Raw genomic sequence first — 27385 nt, 5'->3', positions numbered from 1 at the left:
TCTCCTAGGGCTCCACTCCCCACTGGCCACTGGCTCTGAGGATGGGCTGTTTGCTGAGTTCCTTCTCTAGACCATGTTGAATGTCTGGTCTAAGAATGGCTGGTTACTCTCCTACTCTAGAGAGGAAAGCTAGAGTCCAGACAAGGGTGCAGGGCAGACTGTGGGGATGCTGAGGACACCCCAAGAGCAAGCTCTGGGCCATCATGGTTGGGAAGTGCTGGCCTGAGTCTCACAGGCATGGAGACTAACCCCAGCATGACTGCGATCTACCTTGGGAGGCAGGGGTCTGCCCAAAGGTGCTGGGTGACTGCGATCTACCTTGGGAGGCAGGGGTCTGCCCGAAGGTGCTGGATGACTCTGATCTACCTTGGGAGGCAGGGGTCTGCCCAAAGGTGCTGGGTGACTCTGTCCTGCCCATGCATTCAGACAGCTGCCACCTGGGCCCGTGGGCACCAGCCAACCAGCACTTTGGCACAAGCCCAGGCATGGGCTCTGGAGAGTCCAGTAGCTGTGGATCCACTTCACGATGTCTCATAGTCTGCCTCTCCTGTCCCAACTGCTGTTTTCCCGCAATAAAAACTGCCCAAGCCATGCTCCAGGCCCCTCCAGGCCCCTTGTGACACCCTCACAGCTGGCAGGCTGTCTGAGGCTGAGACCAGATGCCCTGCCTTTCTAGTCTTCTGCTCAGACGTGCCTTGTTCGAGGCTGTGAGGCAGGTCAGCATCAAGAGACCTCTCAGAGCACCGGTGTAAACACCCAGGCTACCTGAGCAATGTACCATATCTCAACTAGGGCAACAGGACAGTCCCTGTCTGAACCCTTGGGTCAGTGGGCCACCAACCTGGCTGTGTTGCTTGAATGATTAGGACACAGGATACGCAAGGGTGTGGCCATCAGAGACATCCCTGTTGACCGTGGGAAGCAAGCCCTCAGAGAACCGGAAAGAGGCTGCTTTCTAGGAAGAAGAGCGCGGCTTTCTGGTCCCCAGGACACGCTGCTGGAGGGAAAGCACTTCTGCACACTTTAACACATTAACAGTTGCTGAACGCATTCATAAATACACAATTTTATTTACTATTTTCAGGGGAAACTTAGGCATTAAACGGTAAGCTGATAAAATACGGATACCTAAAAAAGTATAAAAGTATAAATATCCCCTTAGAATTTTAGTGAATTAAGTTTTAATATCATTAAATTAAAAAACAAAAACCCCCACAAGCCTATCTATTGTCAAGGTCATAAATCAAACAATGCTAAGTGTCCAGCGCTCCCCAGAGTAGTCCCCATGGCCAACAGCAGAACCACTGCCCCCAGGGCTGCTGAGCCCAATCAACCCAACAGAAAGGTTTTTATGAATCATTTAAGCCAAACATTTAACAACATACAACAGACCTTAGGAAAGGACGAGGTCAGTCCTAGATGCTGGAGAACTCGATTAATCAGTTACTGGCAGAGGAGAAGGAAGAGGGCCTAGGCAAGAAGTTTCCGGAAGCATCTGAAACAGTGTTAGAGGCTCTGACCAGCACACGGGCAGCCATGGTGGTCAGTTTGCACAGCTCCCTTGGGAAGCCAGGGGTCAAGAAGCACAGAGCTTGCTTGCTTGGGCCAAGTTTATGGCCTGCTACATCTCCTAACCAGCTAAGAAAGGTCTGTCTCAAAGCCAGCAGGCGCAGCCTCTGCAGGAACCTTGGCAGCTCCAATGTCATGTCAGGTGGACAGAGCCCATGCAGGTTGTGCAGTCTCAAACACTCCAGAAATACAAGAGAAGAACTGCATAGTTATACGAGGAAATGAGAGCCAGTGAGAAGGAGACATGTTTGCGCTGTAAACATCCTGAATGTTCAACATGACCTGGAGTGTCAGCTCCAGAAGCCAGGTGGACAGGCCTCCCGCCCCAGCCTCCATCCCAGGCACGGCAAAGGCACTGGTAGGCGCCAGCTCCCCATGAGCCCACAGGTGGGGTACATGAGGCAAAACATCTACCTCCCTTAAATGATTTAACAGATCAATCCGAAATGTAGCAACACTTTTAGGCATTTCTAAAGAGTATAAACACCGGGTGGTCTATCCACACTTTAAAAAAGGGATACAAAGTCCTCTTGCCTGGAAAATACAAATTGAGAAGCCTTGATGATCCTGGGCCAAGCTGACGGCCACTACAAGAGCCTGGCTCTGAAAGGGTGTAGTCCAGGGGAGGTGTCCAGAAGTAGTGATGATGAGGAGGCTGCCTTTGTCAGGAGCCTCCGAGGTCAAGAGAAATCAACCAATCATGCCCGGAGGCACAGCCGCCTCCCTGACGCAAGGAAGAGGGCCTGGTGCTCAAGCAGCGCCCACGCCCTAAGCCACAGTGCACTGGACAAGGGTTGTGGCGGCTGCTCCTCCCTCCTGGCAAGGCCCAGGCTGCCTGTTGCAGACTGTGTGTAGCACCAAGGACCTTGTCCTTCAAATCATCTTCAGGAATGCGTGGGCTGGTCAGTAGCGTCCTGCCTCAGTCCCACGGAACACTCGGAAAGAACAGAGTGAGGCCACGGAGACTGCCAACCCAGCCCTAGCTGCCTCCCTGTGGGGACGACTGGCTTGACAGCTGGGCTGTCTCTCGCCACCCACATCTGAGGCAAAAAAGGATCCACACCCAGATCTCTAGAGAAATGATCAAAAGCAGGTTTCTTCTCACAGCCATGCTTTCTGCACATGGCGGTTCACTTTGTCTTGGGGAAAGAAAATCATTTCTTCAGCTGTCAGTACTGCTCACATCCTTGAGCCCCGTTCTTGCAAAATCTGAAAGATATGAAAGGCAGAGTGAGGGTGACCAAGTGCCCTGGTCAGAGAGCAGAGCTCAAAGGAGCCCTCAGCTCAGGCCAGAACCTCAGCTAAATAACAAGGAGACTGCAATAGCGGGTGGATGACATACTCCAGAGTCCCTTGTGCCCAGTAGGTCAGCCCCCACCCCATCCATCAGTGAGGACTGCACCCCTCCCCCTTCACTGGTCCCATTCCTCTGCCTGACCTCAGGAAACCTTCCAGGCCAGGTCACGCTGTGGTGCCCTCCATACTGGGGCTGCATCCCTGTAGCACCTGCTGCCCCTCACCCTTGGCTCCCACCCCCAGGCTCCTTAGCTAGTACACTGCGGTCAGCTGCATTTCCGGGTGGGATGGAAGTCCCTGGAGTCCTTGAAAACTTGCTGGGGCTCGGTACATGAGCCTCTAGTAGCCTCTAGGGCTGGGATAGGACATGACTCCAGGCAGAAAGCTACAGAGCTGAGGAAACCTCACAGTAGCCATTTGGCATCTGCTACTGTGAGCAACCCCATTGGTCTGGTGCAGCAGGATGAGCAGGCTCTGGGAGGCTATGAGGAAGGGCTCAAGAGAAGACCGCATTCTCAGGTTGCTCCTGCATATCTCCAGCACCAAAGACACCATGCCTGCCCCTAGGCCAGCCTCACTAACAGCTGTGGGAAGCCAAAATGGCCACCCTGGCACTTCATCGGGAGCTTCACAGGTCTATGAGATAGTGCTATTCCCTAGTCTGACAATGGCAAACTCCACACAGTGGGCAATTTCTGAATTCTCCGGGATATCTGGAGGTGACTCTTGGCACCACCCTCTTACTGGGGAGCCAACGTCTCAGCACCACCAGCTCTGAGCCAAGCAGAGCCAGCGTAGGTAAGGGTGTAGTTGGCAGAAGTGGTTGTGGGACTGTCTGCCCAGAACAGTGTGAATCCTGAAGGGGCTGAGCTCCATCAGGACCTAGAACAGCAAGACCATCATCCTATAGCCGAGGCTAGGCAGCCCTGTCCGTCTTGGAGAGTGAGACTACCTTATGCATGCTCCTGCCTTTCACAGGGAGGTCAGGGCATGTGGCTTCATCTGGGATCTCTGGGAGCTGGTGCCTGCTCCAGGTTTGCCTTGTGGGTGCCACTGTTTTGTTCCCACAAACCCAGGCTCCCTGAGCTAGAGCCATCAAAGCATGTTCCCTCAAGACTCTCAAGAAGTCTGAGACCACAGAAGTCACCTCCCCTCCCTCCAGGGGAATTTCAAAGCCTCTGAAGCCTGAGCACCTCCCTGTGACTTCTCCAAGAACCCAAAGGCAGGGATGGCTCCCTTGAGCTTCTGTCAGTCCCGCCTGTCACAGCTCACACCGGAGGCAGGGCACAACTAAGTCTCCTACCCTGGTGGCTGTGAACTCCTCCAGAGGGCTATCACAAATGAAGTGCTGAAACAGACCATATACCCATTTCCAGCACTGGGAAGTGAATAGGGGAACAGAAATTTATCTGGGCAGCAGAGACACACCCTATCTGTTAAATTTCATGTTTCCTTTCACCTTTTAAATGTGTTTATTTATAGACAGGATCTCACTGTGCAGCCCTGGATGGCCTGAAACTCACATAGATCTACTTGCCTCTGCCTCCAAGTGCTAGGATTAAAAGTGTGTGTCACCGCACCCGGCCCTTCTGCCTTTCAAAAAGGAAGTTTAAGCACTTTGTTGTTGCTATTGGTGTATATGTATGCACACGCATGTGGCGGTCAGGCAACTTCCAGGAATTAGTTCCATCCTTGCACGGGTCTGGGGAGTCACAGTTGGGTCACCAGGCTTGCAAGGCAGTGATTTTACCCACTGAGCCATTCCACTGGCCCTTGTTTTGTTCTGAGGAAGGGGTCCTTGTGCAGCTTAGGCTGCTCTGGTACTCGGAACCCTCCTGTCCCAGGCTCCAACCTTAGGGTAAAGCGCGACCTTGAGGACCTGAGATGGGAACAAACCCCATGGCTTTCATATTTGTTAAATATGAAATAAACCCCATTTATTTCATATTTCACTCACTGCTCAGCCCCAGGTGACATGAAGGCCACCCTAGGCTGTAGGTGGGACTGAGTGGGCACTCACTGCTCAACCCCAGAAACACTCTTGTGGCCATACCCACAGTCTCACATGACACAAAGCCTCAATTCTGTACACGGCATCCATGGAGGGACACTATAACAGAGCAGCACCCAGCATTCAAGCAACAGTCTCCTGTCCCTCCTACAGGGAGCTCTACTGCAGACACACAGGCTCAACTATCCAAGTTTCTGTCCACTACAGAACATACAGAAGCACAAAGGAGGGGAAGGCAAAAGTCACTAGGGTCATGGGGCAAGGAAACTATGGTGTTGGGTCTACCTAAAGGGCTTCAGAGCTCACCGTGACATTTACACTTAATCTGAGTCACTCACTGCCTTGGTGCCCCGTCTCTTCTTCATCGCTCTGGTGTGAACAGCAGGAAGTAAGGAAGACAGCTGTCAGCCCAGCTTGAGCAATGCAGGCCTGCAGGAGGGCTAACCAGTACCACCCAGGAGGAAAAGCTAGGCATCCTTAGGTCTGGCTGAACTGTGCAGTCCCTCACCTGCAGCGGACACCCCCCCCCCCCACAGCCCCTGGGGAGGCCACGGACCTAGCCCTGACTCCTGAGAAGTGACTTATGGGGACCACGGGCCTGGCCCCATCAACAGCCCACTGCCTGACAGAGGCGGGGCTGAGGCTGACTGGCCAGTGGACAGAGGTTTACCAGCCTGTCAATAACTCATGTCTGTAGGAGGGCATTGTAAGAGTCACACCAGACCCACAGATCCGATGGCTTCCCTCACAGGTGACAGATGCTCTGTCACCCAGTTACAGAAGGCTCTCTTGCTCTTGGCCCCAGAACTCTCCTCTGGTATACTTCTTATGCGCCCAACCACTCCGACTGCATTCTGAGCCAGGGCTAGATCGCAGATCAGAGGGCTAGGAAGGCTTTGCACTTGTGGCTGGCACTAGAAGCGAGGCGATCACCCAGGGCTTGCACGCTCACTCACAGCTCAGCTCCTCATGCAGACTACAGTCTCATGACCCTAAGAGCCTTTACTCCGACCATTCCCACGTGAAACAGGAAGACTGTGGCAGTACCGGGCGGTCACCAGATGCTCAGGGGACACTGTGGACCCACTACTCTCAGAAGGGTGGCCCAGTGTATAGCTGTTCTCTAGCTCTGGCTCCCAGAGGTCTCCATAGTTTTGGGGACCATGGTACCTCCTGCTGCTATGTGCATTCAGAAACTGCACTGGCTGCTTTACTTCAGAGCAAGGTGGTTTTTGGTTTTGTTTATTTTTACAGACAGGGTTTCTCTGTGTAGCTCTGGCTATTCTGGAATTCTCTCTATAGATCAGGCTGGTCTCAAACTCAGAACTCTGCCTCTGCCTCCCAAGTGCTGGGATTAAAGGTGTGCACCACCACCACCCAGCCTAGAGCCAGGTTTTTTTTTTGTTGTTGTTGTTGTTTTCGAGACAGGGTTTCTCTGTAGCTTTGAAGCCTGTCCTTGAACTAGCTCTGTAGACCAGGCTGGTCTCAAACTCACAGAGATCCGCTGCCTCTGCCTCCTGAGTGCTGGGATTAAAGGAGTGCGCCACCATCGCCCGGTGAGCCAGGTATTTTTTAAGAAAGAAATAGGGACATATTTTCAATAGCAAAGGGACTTGGGCCTATGCCTAAAGCCTCCTCACAATACAGAGTAAGTCCTTTTGGCAGCTGAAAAGCCATAGAGGAAGATGAGCTCTACTGGAGAAAGAACTCTGGTGAGCTTCATTATAAAAACCAGAAGTTTAGCAGGAGTGGGGGTGGGGATTAGGGATCTAAAAATAACTGAAAGAGTCCTGTCATTGCTCAAAGACAGAAAAGTCCTTCTGCAATTGGGTTAGAGGTGCTTAAAGTAGGGGACGCCAGTTAGATCTAAGACCCAAGGAGAAGTTTGCCCCAGGTCAAGTGTTGGGACTCTGGCTTCCTTCAGCCTCCTGCGGAGCCTGAGTCTTGCACAACTCAAGGCATCGTGTGCTTGGGGCAGCAATGGCAGAGGGTCTGCCCCCGCCTCACCTCTCTTGATCACACAGAGGCTAAGGACAGGAACCAGGAGGTTCTGAAGGTGTAATATATCCGCCCATGGCAAAGACACTGTCACATCACGATGTGGGGCAATGTGGGAACACTGCTGAGAGACAGCTAGCTAGGCTTCCTGGATAGCCTCTGAGGAACTCCACCCATCGGTTCTTAAGTCCTCACCCTAAAGACCAGGAAAAGCTAAATGGGAAGCTCCAGGGAGGCAGAAGCCACCTAGGGGCCACTGACTAAGGGTCAGGTTGCCATCAAGTCCCTAGCTAAAGCCCACCATGTTTGGCTTCTTCTCACCCAAACTCATAAGCACCACCCACCCATCCACTCCCCCAAACCCCCTATCCCCAGCTAAACATTCCCCTGGGCCTTACCACGGTCATATGGTCTAAGCAAGGCTCTGGCTCCTCCTGAGCTGGCAGCAAGGCTCGCAAGCTACCACAAAATAGCTCCAGGGCCCAGGAATCATCCAGCCCAGGCCAACATTGTACACTGCAGGGACACGAGCATCTGTGTGCCTGAGTCCCAGCCTTAAGGCATTCAGAGGAAAGGTCGCCAAAGTCAGGCACTTGAGCGCAATCTCAAAGTAAACGAGGCAGGCTGCACTCTCACCTTGGCTAATCCTGCTTTCCACGAGAGACAGAAGAACCCAGTGCCCCGTGGGCTAGGACTGAAAGACACACTAAGCCAAGTGTGTGCAGCTGAGGCAGCCGAGGGGCTAGAAACCTGAGCTCAGGGGAGCTGCCCTCTACCTGTGTCCCAAGACGTCCCCTGAGTCAACAGCCACAGGCCTGAGGCCCAGAGACTTCTAGGAACAACCCTGTCTGGGGGCTGTGAACACGTGTGCTGTAAGGGCCTCTGTTCCGACACGAGGCTGCTTCGTGTGAAGATCTCTAGCCCAAGAAACCCAACAACTAAGAGTCTAGAGAAAACAGCAACAATCATGAGGGAAAAGAAGAAAAAGCCAGCCGCAGGCTGCCGGGGCAGGAGCGTCCTGCTGGCACTCACCTTGGCTTTCTCGCTCGGCTCACTGGTTGTGCCATACGGGGTGTTGTGCAGCTCCTTGGAGACCACACAGAGGAACTCGGCCTGGTCTTCATTTCCATAGTTGTAGGAGGAGCCAATGCTGACCAGCTGAAAGGAGACACAGCCTGTGATAGTGCGCAGTGGCCCAGGTGTACCTACCCCCAGGAGGAAGGCCAGGGCACAAACTGGAAGCTCAGGGGCAGGAGAGCTAGCCTTGGCCAGGTTTTTCCATACAACTATCAGGAAACAAACTCCCAGTGCACTGCAGGAACCTACACCTGCACCCCCACGTAATTGCACAACATGCTGGAACACGCTCTCTGCAGACTCTGAACCCTAGGGGATGATGACTGCGCACCCTGCAGAGGGAGGAGGGTAGTGGTACAAAGGTTAAGGCGAGTGAGTGAGAGCAGGACCAGAGTTCACGTACAAGTACCATTGAGGACCTACTGCTGGCAGCCAGAAACCCTCCTGGGGTAAGTAAGGCCTAACAGACTAACTCCAGTGCCCACCCAGGGCAGAGAACCCCAGGGCTGGACTAGGGAGTTCAGGGAAGCCCAACAGAGGCCAAGAGCACTAAAAGCCCGGAGCGCTGAGAGCCTAGCTTGACTGACAGGCAGAGAAGGTGATGTCTTGTACTTCTGCAGACCCTTGCCTGATCTAACGTGCCTCATAGGCCACTTGGGCCAAGACCACGCTTATCACTACAGCCATGAGTCTGAGACAAAGCTGAACACAGACATTAAGCACGTTTGTTCTTTTTTTTAAGATTATACAGTATCCTGCCTGTGCTTATGCCTGCAGGCCAGAAGAGGGCACCAGATCTTATTACAGATGGTTGTGAGCCAACAAGTGGTACCTGGGAATTGAACTCAGGACCTTTGGAAGAGAGTCAGTGCTGTTAACCTCTGAGCCATCTCTCCAGCCCCATACTTCTATTCTTTTAAACACAAAAATAACTCAAGGGAAACTACTGTAGCCACAGTGAGGATGTCAATGGCACACAGTGAGTAGGCAGTAGGGGCTCAACGGTCCCTAGCCGCCGGGGTCCCTGCCCATGTGTCTACACATCAGAAACGAGGTCAGGAGAGAAATCGGCTACATGGGAAAGCTACTACTCCCCTCAGCAACGGGGGACAGACCTCACCAGGTAGGACCCACGGCAGAGGTGCTGGCCTGAATCAGGTAGTTGTAGGGAGGTCCCACTGAGGGAGCACAAACGCATGTCTCCCTGAGACTCTCTCCTCACAAGGTAATCGCCACCTCAGAGGGACTGGGCCTCACCCTGATTCTCTGAAGGCTTGCCAATCTAGTACTAGTCCTGCCTCGGGGAGGCAGAGTGCACCTTACTAGCTCTCTGTGTTTTACCAGAGAGAACCTGATAGCACAGAGGTCAGGACGGAGGGAAGAGGGGTGCCTGTGCTACAGGGCAGCTGAGGACAAAGTCTTCAAGTTCTGGGAGAAGAGCCTCCTCCAGCCAGAAGTCACAAGAGAAGAGAGAAAAAGGTGCTTGGTTCCAAATGAGGCGACCCAGTTCACAGATCCAGAAATGGTGACAGCCACTTTCCATGTACAGTCTTTCTTGGGTCACATGCCAGGGATACGAGGGGCAGGCTCTGCCATGGTGACATCTGTTCCTGCCCAACCCTCTGATGTGATTCTAAACAGGGGCTGGGCACAACGTACACACACATGCAGCCTGTAAGACCCGCCAGACCCCTAGGAAGGCAGACACCAGCCAGTCCCTGATGTTTGTGTGTGGGCAGGGAGCACTCGGGAGTTGAGCTCCACACTGAGGAAGTGCTGGACATGGCACAGACCAGCCTTGAGGGAAGAGCTGGTGTTAGAAAAGCACGCACAGAGTCTGGGAGGATGAAGGTTAGGGAATGGTCCCTGTGATCTGAGGATTTCCATGGGTTCCTATTCATCACCTGCTCAAACTTCCAGCCGTCTGACATGGTTGATACCATCTGTGTGAGCTCCTCCTCCTGGCACTGCAGCACACGGTACACATGCTTTACTGGCATCTACAAAGACAAATGCCCAGAGGTCAGGCCCCACCATGCATCCCAGCAACCCTAACCCCGTACTGCCACAGGTCTGTCAGTCAGTATCCAAGGCAACCTTGAACATGTCCACACATGTACATCAACATCAGCAGCTGCTGCCAAGGCTTTCCCACACCCCTTCAAAATATTCCCGAGATCTCAGAGCACCCATGGCTAGATACGAACATACAGAAAACCGTTTTTCTCTTTGTTTTTTGAGTCAGGGTTTCTCTGTGTAACTCTGGCTGTCCTCGAACTCACTCTGTAAACCAGGCTTGCCTTGAACTCAGAGATCTACCTGCCTCTGCTTCCCAAGAGTTGAGATTAAAGGTGTGTGCACCACCACATTTGGCGAGAAAACCTTTACAATCTATAGAATCTTTTGCTTAACCTTTCCTGCCCAACAGAGACTCCCTGGGAAGTTCCAGGTAGATTTTGTTCTTGGGCGTGGGATGGGGAACAACCAAGAGACAAACCTGCCCCCACCCAGAGTCCCCGATATGCACAGGACATAAGGGTTCCAAGTTGCTGTTGCTCGGGCTGTGTTCCATGCTAGTGGTGCATGGGTGACAGCCACACACTGGCTATCACACCCAGCGGCCATGGCCGCAGCCACACACTGGCTATCACACCCAGCGGCAATGGTCGCTCTGCTTCTGTGCGGTGAGGCCCTGCCAGGAGCATCTCATCTGCCTCTACAATGTAGACAGACACTGAAGTAGCACTGATCGGTCATGTGGTCTTGAATGGGACTGGGATAAGAAGAGGCAAACTGGGGGGGGATGGGGACCTCTAGGACCTTTCTAATGCCATGATGAGAAGCCCCTCCTCAGATCCCTCCCTGCCACTGTGTTGGCCCAGTGAAGGGCAGAAGGCTTGGCCAGGCCTTTGTTTCACTCCCAGCCATCAGTGAGCCAGAGTGCCACCGAGTAAAGGTGTGCCGTAGGAAAGCACCCAGGGGCAGCATCTCAGGAAGGCTGATCACAGGGGTGAGGCAGTGAGAGGATGCTAAGTAGACCAAGTCAGGTGACGCCAGCACTCACTTCATGAGCTGGATGAGGGCATAACCACTCTCAAGCGCAGACCTAGCTTGTTGATAAGAGCAATACTGTCACCCACTGAGGCCTTCCTCACACAGCACCCACAACACACACACTGGACGGGCAGCTGAGGGCCCAGGGAGCCCAACTCCTCCCCGTGACTGCACAAACTTAGTATCTGTGCCACTACCTCCCAGCTCATCAACGTTCTCTTCTCTCATGCTGGCCACAAGCCTTGTACTCGCAGACCATGTGGTGATAGTCGGTCATCAGAGGGCGTCTGCCCTCCAGCATCCCACTGCCCCACAGGGCCCCTGGGGTCTCCTCCATGCACTCACTGCACAGTCCACATAGCCGCCTGTCTCCATGGCTGTAGTGGGTGCCCTGGCAAGGGACCAAGCAAAGGCGTGTGGACCCTTCGTGGCAGATGAGAAAGAAGAGAGCAAGGTCTGGGGCACAGGATGAGGAGAGGACAGTAATGGTCCAAGGCCACACACAGGGAAGCCAAACCTGCTCGCACCACTCAGGCCTGGAAGTTGTGGGCGGACCAGCACCCCGTCTCACCTGTGATGTTTTGCTGTCTCGTTCTCTGATTTTGTCCTTTACAAGTTTTATTAGTGAGGTGATATTGTAAAACTCTGCTTCCTCCAACACGCCTGAAATAGAGGTAAATAACCGTGATTTTTCTACTAGATCAGAGCGAAGCAAATAAGGATCTCATCCCAGCACTCATCCCATCCCTGGCCTGAAGTCCATGCGGCCAGCTTGTCACAGCATCCCACAGTCCTCCTTAGTGCTCGGCGCTTGGCAGAGGCAGGGGACCGAACATGAAGTCAGGTCACTAGACAGACTCGTGGCACTGCCACCACAGATGATGCGTAGAGGTGACATCTGCTCTTAGCCCACAGACACCGGGAAATAACTGGCATTTTTCTCTGCAGCCGGGAGGCTGCCTGGCTGTGCTGATTTCTCCTGAAGATGACCGAACGGCATGGAAGCCACAGACTCCTGCAAGTGTCCCAGTCACATCGACCACATCTTCCCCTGCTCAAACCAGGACTGGAACTGGCTGAGTCACCCCTGCTCCAAGGCGTCCCCACAGCCTGCTATCCAATGTCCCACACTCAGGACTCAAACTTCCAGAAACTTAAAACTAGAATGCAAGAGCCCTGCTTCCGGTTCCCTTCCGTTCCCTTCCGGTTCCCTTCCCTTCCCTCCCCCTCCCCTCCTCCCCCCTCCCCTCCCCTTTTCCTTTCCCTTTCCTTTCCTTTCCTTTCCTTTCCTTTCTTGGGGGTGGGGGGGTGGGGGGGAGTTCCAAGAAAGGGTTTCTTTGTGTAGCTTTGGAACCTGTCCTGGAACTCGGACCAGGCTGGCCTTGAACTCAGAGATCTACGCGCCTCTGCCTGGGATTAAAGGTGTGCGCCACCACCGCCCAATGTCCTCCCTCTCATTTCTTTAGCTTTCCCATTCCTAAAGGGAAGTCAAAGATAGACCAGGACAGTTCAGGATAACACATGGTACGGCAACACGGCAACAGGGGAGATCTGGGCAGGACAGAGCGCAGGGAATGAGGTAAGAAAGGCTGCGGGCAACAAGCATGGCTCTAACTCCAGAGCAGAACTAGATCTCCATGTAACCATCCACATGGTAGCACAGTAACCAGGGACTTAAAGAGACCCCAAAGAAAGAAGATACATAATAGGAGTGTCCAAAAGAACCCCACAATCCAACCTAGATCGGTGATGTGAGGGCAGCAGCTCTCAACCTACGGTGGCGACTGCAGATCAGACATTTACATTACGATTCACAACAGCAGAAAATCACAGTTATTAAATAACAGTAAAAACAATTCTATGGTTGGGAGTCACCATAACATGAGCAACTGTATTAAAGGGCCGCAGCTTTATGAAGGTTGAGAATGACTGGTCTAGGGCCTTCTTAAAATAGCCCTACCTCTTCTGAGGCAAGACAAGATAGCCTGGTGCTATGTATCCTGTACTCTGAGACCAGGCAAGATAAAGAATGGTGGCCAGGGAGGTGACTACGCAAATGTCCAGGATCCTGGAGTTGATCTGGAACACCTCATTTCCCAGAACTTGTCAGAGAATTCATGAGACACAGGCTCACACTGCAGAAAGCACAGCAGATGTGAGACCTGGGAAGAGCCACCCGCACTGTGTCACCAAGACACCTCAAACAGTCTGCAACATGGCCTTTGGCCACTTGGTGCACACCTCAGGTCCTTCAGCCATGCAGTCCCTCAGGCCCAAGGCACCTGTAACTTCAAGGAACCAACCAGCACTTCTACCAGGTCCCAGTGCACAGTTCTTGTGTCTGCTGAAAACAGACGCCTTACCTTCCTCTGCAAGGTCTTTGTTAATAACCAGCTTTCCGTGTCTCAAGTAGTTCAGCACAGGTCCGAAGTAGGTGGGATCTCTGTCAATTAAATAGGCACCCGTTTCATCCTACAAAGAACACAATGCTGTTAGTTCTTGTGTAGAAACCGGCGGTTCTGCTGTCAGATTAAGGGCAGACCATATTCAACAACACTGCCAGTGTAGGCCCCACAACGCTCACGCACCTGTCTCAGAAAACTTCAGAGCAGTCTCTGGTTCAGTCTGCTCCCATCTGACCTAAAACAGGTCCCAGCTGTCATCAAAACCACCGTTCTGTGTCTACTGATCTGAGCCAACTAGGTATTGCTCTGGCTCCAAAAGACTGAGAAAATAGTTAAGAAGGTGTGATACCCACAAGTCAACCCCCACTCCCCTCACAGGACAGGTCAGCTGGGTAGGCCAGGATGGCTTTTGACCCTGCTATGTAACCTAGGCTGGCCTCGAGTCCATAATTCTCCTACCTCAGTCTCCCGAGTACTAATAAATGTGCACCACACCTTGCTCCATGGCTCAGCTTCTAAGACCCTGGAGACTCAGGCCTTGGCAGCCCGTTCTCCTTGTTCGGGGCATCCTGGAGCAGAAAGCTAAGACCCAGGAGTCAAGCAGCAGTACACAGGAGAAAACACCCTCCACAGCCGCGCCCTGAAGCCTCCTGTCAGGAGCCTCTTACAGCAACAAGGGAAACCTGGGTCAGTGGTAATGTTGTAGTGACCACACAGGGTACCCTCATTTCCTTCTAAACCACAGCCCTTGGGCTTTTCCGGAGACTACGATCACTAAGGGAACCCTTCCTCTGTGGTCAGCGGTTTGTGGAATCTGACCCATCTGAAGGACAACCTGTACACCTGCCTGCTGACTGACAGGGCAGCAGCTCTAGTCCTGCCATCCTCACATGCTCACCACAGCTATCTCTGAGGAGGACATCCTCCTCCAGGATGGGTCACACTCAGCTCCACATGATATCCCATGCCATGCAGGCCTGCTGGACACCATGTCCCGTATGAGAGCCACAGGTCTGGCTGGGGTCAGCAGAGGTGTAGCGACACACACAGGTTACAAGGACGTGCCCCCACCCAGGGTGTGGGTCAGTGAGTTTGTCACACCCTACTCCAGACCTGCCACAGATTGACTGCGTATAATTTGGGGGCTGCCCAGTCTGACAGGGATGCAGACCTTCTGGTGTGGACCACACAAGCTGGTGAAGGGTGAGCCTTCCTCCACTGCTGCAGCCTGACACCTGCTTCTGCAGCTACTTAGGGACAGCAGCCCGAGAGCTCCGCCGAGGAGAGGCCACCACCCACCTTTCCATTCATCAAGGCCATGCCAAGCACGAGGGAAAGAAACTGGCTCCGTAACACAACACTATGAGGCTCCTGAAAGCGCAGACCACTGAAGCAGGCTGCCCTTGCCACCCAGTGACAGCAGCTGGCCAGGCGAGGCCTATGTCATGGGGCCTAGGACAGTGCTGGGTTCCCTGACCCCCATGGGTGTATCTATCTGCCCACGAGTAGCAGAGCTCACAGAGACCTCACAAAGCAATGAGCCTTCAGAGGCTATCTTCACAGATGCCCATTTCTGTATTTGGGGGAAAAAATCTGGTGGTTTCAAGGGTTCTTCCCAACATCCATAGGCACTGGATGTCAAAAACTTGCTTTTCTGAGATCAAATGGGGACACCTGAGCAGTAGTTGCATCATGGCACCAAGGTCTGGGAGGCAGGAATGTGGAAGCCAGGGGCTCACCCTAAGCGCGTTTCCCTTCCCGGGGCCCCTATTCTATCCAACGCGAATGGCTAACTCCCTAGCCCTCCTGACTTCATCCAAGGACAACATATCAGTCAAACTGCCCCATGGCTCTCCGCTCTGTCACCTGGGGTCCTGCCTTCCAACCTCAGTCTTTTGGACCCCAGTCAGCCAAGCAAAGACGAGAAATCACAGAGAACAGTGACAATTAGCCCCACATTACAGGGAGCCACAAGCAGGTCTCCCCTCTGCTCGTGTGGAGGTGCCCCTGGATGGTGACAACATTTCCACACTCAGGAATATTCATGGCTCAATGCACCTTGACAGACCACTGGCAGACCAAGAAAAAAAGGTCAGGGGCGGATGGGCTCACCCCTATCCAGGATACTCTTGGGGGCCTCTCTCTGTCACGATGGCCATGGCTCGAGAGCCCAGTCTGCCCTGGCAACAAGAAGCCTAAAGTCCTCCATCCAGAGTACTTAGGGGTTAGGGAGTAAAGACAGAAAGGAAGAAAAGGAGAAGTGGGAGGAAGCTGTTTATTGAGTGCCCTCTTTCAGAAGCCTCCAGGAGACTTCCAGAATGACAAGCAGCACAAGACTACACGAAAGTAACGTAGGCCTCCCAAGTCCTGAACCATGAGGGCACAAGCCACTGTGGCAGATCAGAGGCGCTATTAACATTCCATGAGCTGGAATCGGCACCTGGCCTGAAAACCATGAAGGGTGCTAAGCCTCTGCCCAGCCGGACTCACTTGCAGAGCCTGGCCAGCCCACATGCTGGGTGTGGCTGATCCTCACTGAGCATGCCCTGCCGGAGGCAGCTTTCCAGCAACTGCTCTGAAAGACCTCCCCTCTAGAACTACACTCTAGGCCAAAGCCCTTCTGGCATGGAAAAGAACACACCTGGCCAGGCAAGAGTGGTGCATGCCTTTAATCCCAAGCACTTGGGAGGCAGAGGCAGGTAGATCTCTGTGAGTTTGAGGTCAGTGAGCTCTACAAAGTAAGTCTAGAAAGCAAGTTCCAGGACAGCCAGGACTGTTACACAGAGAAACCCTGTCTTGAAAAAAAGAATACCTGGGGGCTGGAGAGATGGCTCAGAGGTTAAGAGCATTGCCTGCTCTTCCAAAGGTCCTGAGTTCAATTCCCAGCAACCACATGGTGGCTCACAACCATCTGTGATGAGGTCTGGTGCCCTCTTCTGGCCTTCACGCATACACACAGACAGAATATTGTATACATAATAAATCAATAAATATTTAAAAAAAAAATAAAAAAAAAAAGAATACCTGAACAGTGGCCCCTTCCAGGCAAATGATGAGTCAGATTGACAACACCTCCTCAGAGTAGTTTAAGTGAGATCCTGGCCACAATGTGAATGACTAACGAAGGGGTATACTCTGCCTAGTGTCTCCCCATCTTAGAGCTGAGGGCTCACCACCACAAACTAAAGACTTAGCTACAAGCTCCAGACACGGCAACATGGAAACAGCAGCCCAAGGAACCTTTCAAGATTTTGTTTTGAGACAGGGCTTCTCTGTTATAGCCCTGGCTATCCTAGAACTTGTTCTGGAGACCAGGCTGGCCTCAAACTTGGAGATCCGCCTGCCCGTGCCTCCTGAGTGCCTGGGTTAAACGTGTGCAACCAGCGCCGGGCCCAAGGAACCTTCTTACAGCTTCAGGCTCTTCTAGGCAGTTGTCTGTGCATGGAACCCAATGTCCTGTTTTCCTAAAACCCAGTCACAAAGGAAGGGCAAGATATGTACTTTGTCAGGAACCTTCCTCTGCATCCAGTAAAGAAGCACATTAGATGTGGAGACTTCCAGAAAAACAAGACCAAAGTAGTTCAAATATTTTGCTGAGCCAGGCTGGAGGGCAAGATGAGTAACAGAACCTGAACACATATGTAGCCTTATGTGAACATACATAGCCTTATGTGTGAAGGCCCTGGCCAGCATCAGGACCCCTGGCCACCCAGGGAAGGTAGCCTGTACTGAGTACGGCAGGGCAGAACACCTTGGAAATGAAAACAGGGAGCTATCAAGGAAAAGCAATGGCACAGGCCTGAAAGCAAAGCTACAGGACCAGGCAGGGAGTGACCCTTACTGGGCTATGTCCAGAGGGGTTTATTTCAGTGTACAGTTCCACATCACAGTCCATCACTGAAGGATGTCAGAGAAGAAACCCAGTCTGGACAGGACCCGAGGCAGGAGCTGATACAGAAGCTATGGAGGAGTGCTGCTTTCTGGCTTGTTCTCCATGGCTTTTCACCTTCTTCTTGTAGCACCCTGGACCACACAGTGAGCTGGGCTCTCCCACATCATTCATTGATTAAGAAAACGAACCACAGGCTGGCCCACAGGCCAATCTGACGGGGTGAACTTCTCAATTGTTCCCTCTTCCCAAATGATTCTAGACTATGGCAAGCTGATATAATTAATCAACACAATTGACCAGTTATCAATCTGACAGAAAAACATAGTTAAATCATAAACTTTCCTTACTTGATGTCAGTAATATCAATATCACAATATAAAACATATCCCAAACTTTGAAAGCCCCAATCTTTAAAAATCGAAACTTTAAAAGTCCAGTCTCCGGACTGGGAGAGATGGTTTGGCGGTAAAAGCACTGGCTGCTCTTCCAGAGGTCCTGAGTTCAATTCCCAGCAACCACATGGTGGCTCACAACTATCTGTAATGAGATTTGGTGTCCTCTTCTGGCCTGCAGGCATGCATGTGGACAGAACACTATAAATAATAAATAAATAAATCTTAAAAAAAAAAAAAAAGTCTAGTCTCCAGCACTCAGGAGGCAGAGGAAGAAAGATCTCTTGTGAGTTCGAGGCCAGCCTGGTCTACAAAGCAAAGTTCCAGGACAGCCAGGGCTGTTACACAGAGAAATCTTGTCTCAGGGAAGGAAAAAAAAAAGTCCAGTCTCTTTAAAATATTCATAATCTCTCTAAAACTCCAGAGTCTAGGCTCACGCTTAGACACTCCCAGGAATCAAGGGGAAGTAGAGGATCACTTCCCAGAAGCATCGTCTCAGCTATCTGGCAAGCTGCTTCTGCTGGCTACTTCCTTAAAGCAGGTCAGCTGCCTGAGCAGATATGGAGGCCAGAGTAAGGAGAAAGGGGGAGTGGATATGAGCACCACTCACACCAAATCCTCCAGCAGCTGTCTGTGTGAGATCTCAACTCCACCATAAGGGCCCAGGCCAAGCCTAGTATCCCATAGTTCCTCCATGACACGGTAACGCTGCGGAGGGTTCGCAGTGGACATTCCAGGCTGTACGCGTGTTTGTAGGAGTGTGATGGACGGCTGACAAGAATGAGCCTCCAGCACTGCATGTCCCAGTGCTGGCAATGAAGCTCAGGGCCTCCATTCTAACACAGAAATAGAGAAACCCAGCAAACACAAAACCAAACACAAGCCAGGTGTGGTGGCGCACGCCTTTAATCCCAGCACTCAGGAGGCAGAGGCATGCGGATCCCTGTTAGTCTGAGGCCAGCCTGGTCTACATACCCAGGGCTGTTACACAGAGAAGCTCAAGCTCTGGCTTTGAAAACAAAACAAACAATCCAAATGCAAGCCTCAGTTCACTCGTAAAATCAGTTGAGTTTTTATTTATTAATTTTTGAGACAATATCTTTTTATTATAAAAGTTTAGCTGGCCTTTAATTCACTGAGATCCACCTGTCTCTGCCTCCTGAGTGCTGGGATTAAAAGCATGCACATCCATATCAGTCCCCAAGAGGACTATTAAGATGTTGACTACAGCAAGTGGGGCCAAATGAAGCTGGGCCTACAGTGTCACCTATGCCAAGAGCATTTGAAATGTGGAAGGTAGGCTCTCCTGAATCCAGCATTCAGAGAGCAGCTGGGGAGCTGTCACAACACGGCATTGGGGTCTTTGTTGTCTCTTCTTCTCTTTAGTCCCACCAGGATTTAGGGGAAAGCCTCTGCTGTGTTGGTATGGTGGGTAGGTTTTGTTTTTCCATAAAAGCACCAGAATTACGACTGCTCTCTTGACAATCATTTGTCTCGCCAAACCCTTCCTTCCCCACTTCTCGGGGAATCTGTGTCTGACCTACTTGCACCAGCACTGACTGGAACTATGTACATTTCTCTCCAAAGGCATAAAAAAGGGATCACTGGACTTAGCTCTGAACGTTACATGAAAGCCAACTTCCCCCAGGCAAACACACCAGCAGTCCACATATGCGAGACAGGTTGCTAATGCCCAAGTTGGCACTGAGTGGGCATAATGTGGAGGCTGAGCCCCAAGCCTACAGCAGAAGGAACCCTGAGTCAGGCCTCTGAGGTGGGTGCCCTGGCCTTGCCAAGGGAGCTGCCCATGGACATCTTTCCCAGGAGCAAATGGGCAAAGGCCAGGCCAGGCCCAAGTCAAATATGCTCCCGGGAGGCCTAACTCCACAAATCTATTTTCAAAGGAGTGGAAAACCACCTCCAGAAACAAACTTGTCTCAAGCAACTGTCTCTGGTGGGGAAAGACCTAGTAAGAGGCAGGCTATTAGTCATCCAATCGTAACACAGTCCCATGCTGTGGCTGTCCTCTAGGGCATGACCCTAACACAGCCTCATGATTCTGAAAATAGCATGCAGACAATTGTCAAAATCACTACGCCTCAGGCAAGACCCTAAGCTGAAGATGCAGCTGCAGAGTGTCACTCTCAAGGTTCAGACGTACCTGCACCTATCCCCGTGGAAGGGAAAAGGCACCGCCAGGAAGAGGATTAGAATTCAGAACAGAGTGTTATGCACTGAATCTGGAAGCCTATTCCACCAACTAAAAGACAAATGCACTGAATTTTGTGCGCGCCAACACACACACAATCAACCTAATTACAAATGCTTAGATTTTACTCTGAAATTCCCCATTTCGGGTGACACATCCACACACAAACCTTTATTTCTACTTTCTTGCTTTGCTTTACAAATATTTGTCACATCTTTGATCCAGAAGAGATCTTAGATATTCACCAACTGCAGTGAGGATACCAGTGACCAGAGACCCAGGAGGCTTGTAAGAGACTCACAGATTTGTAGAGTGAGGCCAGACTTGAGACTCCTGCTTCCCAGGCCTGTTACTGTACGCCAGCCCCTCCCCGCACACCCAACCCTTCCCCATCAGTACATCGGAGTTTAGGAGAGGAGAACACTCATTTCATTTTTCTTGGGGCACCCATGCTGCCAGGAGTTCACCCGGCCACTAAAACACAGGGAAACACAGAAGCCAGACCCCTAGGTGAGACTGCAGGGTGAGGGTCTTCTAGGGCTCTCCATCACTGCGACACTTGTGTGGCCTTGACCATACCCCGGGAGAGCTGAGTCATGACTTGAGGAAAGTAGCCCTGCCATAGACATTCATGACTTCCGCCCCTATCTGGAAACTACTAAAACTGAGGACACCAGCAAAGCTTGCGAGATGTGAGATTTGTGAACTGGACCCCAAGACTGAGGCTCCGGAGTCTTCTCGTGGAGTTAGCATGCTTGGAATTCATCCAGGGCAGGTTCCTTGAGCTGTGGTTACTGTGGGGTCCTACTGATTTAGAAGACAGGAGCTTTTCTAGGGAGAAGACACTTCCCACCACCTGGTACGAACATCTGCATTACCACAGCAGGGGTCATCCATCCCCAGGTTTTCTCAGATGGTTTCCCCGCTCGGTACACTGGAGACAGAAGAGCCCCACACAACCTCCAGTACACACTGCCTCCTTCCAGACAGCGAGAGTGTATTTAACAGTCTACTGCCATCATCAGCTAGACAGGAGAAAGGAGAGACAGGAGATATAAGCACTGAGAAGGATCCGGACCAGGTGGGCCTAAAGGGAAGTCTTTCCTGGCTCCACAGACTTCAAGCCCACACACTAGCATCTCCATTCTGGCTAATATGTTGGTAGTCCAGGGCATTGTGGCCAGGACAGCCCAACCAGGAGTTCACACCTCAACAGTAAATTCCCTCAGCAATCTCCAAAGCTACTAAAATGCCATCTGTTTCAAGGTGGCCTCTACTCTCCTCACATGTGGCCAGAAGGCAAACAGCATAAAAACCCTTCTTTACTGTCTTGCTAGGCTCAAAGAGCAGACCCTCAGCTTTTCCTCTTCTCTCCCCTCATTAAAGATTATCCAGCCCCCAGTGGCACTTACTGTCCCTCATCTGCTTGGAAAAAAAATCACCTTAGCCCACAGTCAGTGAGGAGCTGGCCACCCAGGCCTGATCTGCAGAAACTAAAACAAAAAGTGTAGAGCCCAAGTGCCAACGAGGCAAGAACCCATCAGAACAAGGGCAGTGAGGCCGCTGGGGGCACATCCTACCCTAAGATGTTTGTGGTTACCTCAAAGTCAGCTCCATAGGTACTGGGTGCTGTCCCAAAGCTCCATAGTTGTCTCTCCTAAGCTTGGATTCATCAAGCATCTTACAAGAAAATGCAGAGCCTTACCAGGCAGCCCACTCCTTCCCACAGCTGCCCCTAAGCAAGACCTAATGAGAGTCAGCTTGCACCTGAACGGGGTCAGCCTGCTGGCATTCAGCCTTACAGACCCTCCCATTGGCTAGTAGCCCCAGAGCATGCAGAGGGACGGCTGTGAACCTGCACTGATGCCTGAGGAGCAGCAGACAGCTGCTACCCCTAAGCCTCTGCTCCTGGGAACAGAAGGCACACACTCTGAGAAGGCTGGATGGTAAGTACTGCGGCCTTATTCTCTTCTCCTCAACTTTCGGAACCAAAGCACCCAATACCCCACCCACAGCGGAATAAATAAACTCTACGCTCTAGGAACATGTGATGTGGGAGAGATGGTGGGTGGCACTGTCATCTGGAGAAGGACAGAAACAATGGCTTTGCACCTGCCAGCCAACCCCCCACCCCATGCCTCAGAGGATTCCCAAAGACAAGCTCTCTTCAGAAAGATCCAACTCCTCATGCAATGACAAGCTCACTTGACCTGCTCAGGACCAAGGGGCTTCTGAATGAGGCACACTGACAGAGGAGACCAGACATAGTGAGAACAAGCATCCACTGTAAAGGGGGCAAAAGCCAAGACCAAGATGCATCAGGGCCAAGAATGCACTGAGCCACATCTGTAAAGCACTGTAGGAGTAAAGCACACCCATGCCTCTCATGCCCACTCGCAGCCTGAGACCAATGCAACTCCGCCCAGCACACAGGATGCTCGTGGCCAGTTTCTCTGAGTTAGTTACACAGAACAACATCTGCCATTTATACCCTAAGTAATCCCCACTTCCCTTGCCAAGCAACTAATTCAAAGATGCTTGCATCCCATCCCTTGGCTATCTCTCTAACCCTAAAATTCACTAGCACCAACTGCACCCAAAGCGGATACAGAGAACTGTATAGAGGCTTGGTTGTAGCAAACATTATTTCCAAAGACCCATGTGGTGTAACTATATCTCCAACCTCAAAGCTGGGACAGTGGCCCTATTCCAAGGGCAGAAGTTCATGTGCCTAGCAGTTTTCCTTAGATCCAGCTCAGTCAGAGAGAGAACACTCTAGTTCAGGATAGCTTCCGACCACACAGTATGTGCCGTTTCCCTTTTCCTCCTGAAGCATGGTCACACTAAGTCAGAGGCCAGATGAGCGACACACAACTGTTTCGGCATGCTATGGGATGCTGAAACATAATCAAAATGGGTCAAATATCAAGCCTTTGCAAAGCACTTTCCATGGGAAGCTTAGAAGTCTCACACCCGCCCCGCCCCCAAAGACAACACTGGAGAGAAAATGACACACAATGGCAGATGCTCAAATGCACAACACAGCCATAGTCCCGCAGGAGGATGTCCCAAGAGGAAGTGAGAATTCACTCAGGCTGTCTAGAGAAAGAACTTCCATGGCATGGCAGCAGTGGGCTCAGAGTTGGTCCATGAAATAAGAGGTCAAAGGTCTAGGATACATGGCATGGTGGGTAGTTAAGTCCCACCCTGGGCTTTGAGACATGGGGAACAGGTATAGCCTAGAAGACCGGCTGTGAGGTTGACAGTCAAGCAAGCCTTGAGTGTTTGCATTCTCTACTATCCCTAGCAGTCTGTCCGTCAACAACTTTGGAAAGTGTCTTCTAGAAACTTACTTCCCTGTAGTAACTCACAGCCCTGGTACCCCAGACAACAGTCTGTCTTTGGTGTTCTCCCTGTGAAACCCAGAAGGTTCCTAAAAGGTTTCTTGGGAACATCTTCCCTTAAATTTCCTAACTCAAGTTCCATCTGGGCATCACATTCTTCAAAGTTAAGCACTCAATAAACACCAGTCAAAGCCGGGCAGTGGTGGCGCACACCTTTAATCCCAGCACTCAGGAGGCAGAGGCAGGCGGATCTCTGTGAGTTTGAGGTCAGCCTGAGCTACAGGAGCTAGTTCCAGGGCAGACTTCAAAACTACAGAGAAACCCTGTTTCGAAAAAACAAAAACAACCCCCCCCAAAAAAACCCCACCAGTCAAATAAACACCAGAAAGGGAACCTTCCACCAGGTCCCTGTTAAAGTTCAACTCTAGAAGTATCTGCCAGGTATTCTTTCCTTGATCTTAACTATGAGGTCAGAGCTTGAAATCTTTCCACGTGAATCAACATCCTGTTTATCTTCCATCATGTAATTAATGGCCTCCATCTGTTAACACCCCTTCTTTTTAACCTCCTCCTTAGGATTTAATTAAGGTGGAATCTCTTGGGAGACTCTTTCGTCAGAACCTGGTAGAGGGGGTAGAGAGAACACAGAACACTTAATAGGTTTTCTTATTTGAATACTCTAATAACATACATGACTAATGTGAATTAAAATTACTCTTTCTAGAAACTTATGACTAAAACACTATCAACCATGGTACCAAGTTTGCATCTGCTCTCTTTTTCTGGAGATAGAGTCCTTGTAGCCTAGGCTAGCCTCAACCCATTATGTAGCTCCCAATTCTTCTGCTTCGCCCCACAATGCTGGAATTACGGCGGTTTTCTGTCATGCCTGAGTACTGTTATACTACTTCTATGTTCTAAATTGTGCTTTTAAACTTTAGAAATCGGATGTAATTTAAGACAAATAAAGCTTAGATTCATTTCACATTAAGTGTGTGAGTGTTTGCATGTGCATATACTACATGTATGCCTGGTACCCAGGAGTTAAACGAGGGGGTCAGACTCCCTAGAACTGGAGTTAGAGATGGCTGTGAGCCACATGAGGGGTTCTGGGAACTCAATCTGGATTCTCTATAAGAGCAATGAGTGTTCTTAACCACTGGGCCAACTCTCTAGCTCTAAAATAATAAATTAAAAAAAATCAACTAAAACATATTCTGATAATCTCCCATTGCAGTAAAGAAAATACAAACACACATACACACATCCATTTATTTATTTATTATTTATTCATTCATTCATTCATTCATTCATTCGTTCATTCATTCATGTGTGTATGTGTGTGGGCACACAAGTACCATAATGGTGTATTTATTTAGAAGTCAGAATAGAACTTTAAAAAAAATTAATGATTTGCTTTTATGTGCATTGGTGCTTTGCTTGCATATATATCTGTTGGGTGTGTCAGATCTCTTAAAACTGGAGTTACAGACGGTTGTGAGTTGCCATGTGGGTGCTGGGAATTAAACCCAGGTCCTCTGAAAGATCAGCCAAAGCTTTTCTAATCACTGAACCATCTTTCCAGCCTTCTTTTTTTTTTTTTTTCCTTTTGGTTAACTTGAGACAGTGTCTCTCTGTATAGCCCTGGCTGTCCTAGAACATACTCTGTAGATTAGACTGGACTCAAACAGAGAGCCTCTGCTTCTCCAGTTCTGGGATGAAAGGTGTGCACCACCACTGCCCAGTTCAAAGTACAACTTTCAAGAGTCAGTTTACTTTCCACCACGTGGATACCAGAGACTCAACTCAAATTGTCGGGCTTGGCAGCATGTGCCGTGTCACCGGCCCAATAAAAAGTAGTTTATAAAGTAATCTTAGGAATCAGTAAAATGAAGACATCTATTTGACTTAACGCTAAAATGAAACAGCTCTAAAGCCATTGTTCCAGTGCTGAAATTAGGCAGACACTAAAAACCAATGGATAGGCTGATTTAAAATCGGATTTAATAGACAAGGCAGGAACACTTGAGTACTAAAGACAAAAATGGTTATAAACACTCACTGTTTGGAAAATAATAAAACATACACTCTCACTATAAAAAGAAAACCCAGTTAACAAAAGCCTCTTTCTATCCTCGAGACTGGTGATTTTCTGGAAGGTCAGTTCTCTAGAAGTAAAAAGATTTTTTTTTTAAATATTTATTTATTATGTACACAATATTCTGTCTGTGTGTATGTCTGCAGGCCAGAAGAGGGCACCAGATCTCATTATAGATGGTTGTGAGCCACCATGTGGTTGCCGGGAATTGAACTCAGGACCTTTGGAAGAGCAGGCAATGCTCCTAACCACTGAGCCATCTCTCCAGCCCAAGTAAAAAGATTTGATTACCTCAGAAATGGGGACAGCTGGGAGAAGGCTTGTGAGGGACTAACACTCTATTATCTCAAACCCTAATTTCTTGGTTATTCTGAAGCGACTCAATTCTTAGACCACACTGAGATGTTCTGTAAGGCCTCTTGAAGAGAAATGGACTCCTAACCTTTCTGGAAAAGCCTCCTGAGCAGCAGCTTCTGGGCTAGTAAGGCACAAAGTTAGGTGCCATCATGTAGACTCAACCAGAAAACTCACAAAGTTAGTATAAGGCTCATAAACTGCCTATGGGGAAAACGGAGAAAACTATTTTTTTTTCTAAGTTTCAATACTGCAGAGTTCTGAGGTATCAGTTATGAACTATTCCACACAACTCTTGTAATCGAAATACTTTCCATTACCACAGGTATAACAGTATTAGTATTCAGCCGGGCAGTGGTGGCGCACGCCTTTAATCCCAGCACTTGGGAGGCAGAGGCAGGCGGATCTCTGTGAGTTCGAAACCAGCCTGGTCTACAAGAGCTCGTTCCAGGACAGGCTCCAAAACCACAGAGAAACCCTGTCTCGAAAAACCAAAAAACAAACAAAAAAACAGTATTAGTATTTAATTAAACATAAGATAAACTACAAACTAACCTGGAAAATTCCTGCCCTATTGCAAAGAAAGGCAGTGGAGAAACCAAATTTGGAAAGCAGATCGAAAAGGATTCTATATCTTGTCTCTCTTAGTCAATCCTAAGATTTTTCTACATCTGGCCCCAAACATGATACACATAATTCATATATTGGAAGTAAAATGACACTTTGGACCATTTTTACTCAGGCGGTACCTTGTAAGAGCTTCAGAGCCCCTTCATATTATGGATGAGAAGGAAAGGATGGAGCACAAACTCTGCAAGTCACTGGGAAAAAGGCAGCCACTGTGTCAGCTCCCATGGCCTACGTTAATTTAAACGTCTGGAATGTGAAAAGACCAGATGAATGCAAAGGGTTCTCAGGTTCCAAAGCCAGCAAATAGCTGGGGCGGTGGTGTTCACACACCCTGGGCAAAAGAATCTAGGGAGAAGAAACTAGAGCCACCGTAAAGCCGGTCCTTCTAGACCGAAGAGCATGAAAGACGAGGCGAGGGAGAGAAGCACTGTTAATCTGAGGGCTCAGGCAGATGGGCACGAGAGTGCCATCCTCTCCGGCCCAGGACGCTGGGCTCAGAGTGCCCGCTCCTCTGAGTGCCCTCAGTGTGGAGGTGTGTGCCGCGGAAGGCGACGAGGGCGGCCTGCCCCCCGCTGACCCACGAGGCCCTCACCTTGTCAGAGTCTAGGTCGGGGTCCGCCTGGCACAAGCGGTACAGGAAAGACTTCGGGTCTCGGCACAGCGTCTGCCGGGTGGTGAGGAAGTAGGTGCCGCCGACATTGAGCCGGACCCACTTGGATACGCCACTGGGGCGGTGTGCCAGGGCACCGAGCCCAGCGCTGCAGCGGCGGCACAGGCCACCCCCCAGCCCCGCCCCGAGGCCGCTCGGAGCCGGTGGCAGCAGCTCGCAGTGATTCTCCGCCATGATCCCAACAAGCCCCGCCACAGTGCCCCTTCTCCGGAAACGTTCTTTAATACAGTCCTCCGAGTCGTCCCGCCCATAGGTCCACCCCAGTAAAGTGCCCGCCCAGGCATGATGTGCAAGACGGAAGTTCCGGCTCGAAAAGCAGGCCGGCGACAACCACTTCCGGTCAGACGAGCCTTGAGTTTTCTAAGGGACCCTGGGGTTCGGCACTG

At 50.8% G+C, this 27385-nt stretch overlaps 1 protein-coding gene across 1 annotated transcript; it reads right to left on the bottom strand.

Moving 5' to 3' along the window:
* Window positions 1–1050: 1050 nt before the first annotated feature.
* Window positions 1051–27241, bottom strand: Kctd5 (potassium channel tetramerization domain containing 5). Its single transcript, XM_041676555.1, has 6 exons — window positions 26922–27241; window positions 13369–13477; window positions 11577–11668; window positions 9856–9951; window positions 7907–8032; window positions 1051–2778 (listed from the first exon to the last, which is right to left on the bottom strand). The coding sequence occupies exons 1-6, from the start codon at window positions 27171–27173 to the stop codon at window positions 2749–2751; spliced, it is 705 nt and encodes a 234-aa protein (XP_041532489.1). The 5' UTR covers window positions 27174–27241; the 3' UTR covers window positions 1051–2748.
* Between the last annotated feature and the right edge of the window lie 144 nt (window positions 27242–27385).

Source organism: Microtus oregoni, unplaced genomic scaffold (genome assembly GCF_018167655.1).
Source record: "Microtus oregoni isolate MIOR12 unplaced genomic scaffold, Mior012 000027F_ref0000203, whole genome shotgun sequence".
NCBI lineage: Eukaryota > Metazoa > Chordata > Mammalia > Rodentia > Cricetidae > Microtus > Microtus oregoni.
The sequence above is the reverse complement of the archived record's forward strand: the minus strand, read 5'-3'. Positions and strand labels throughout refer to the sequence as shown.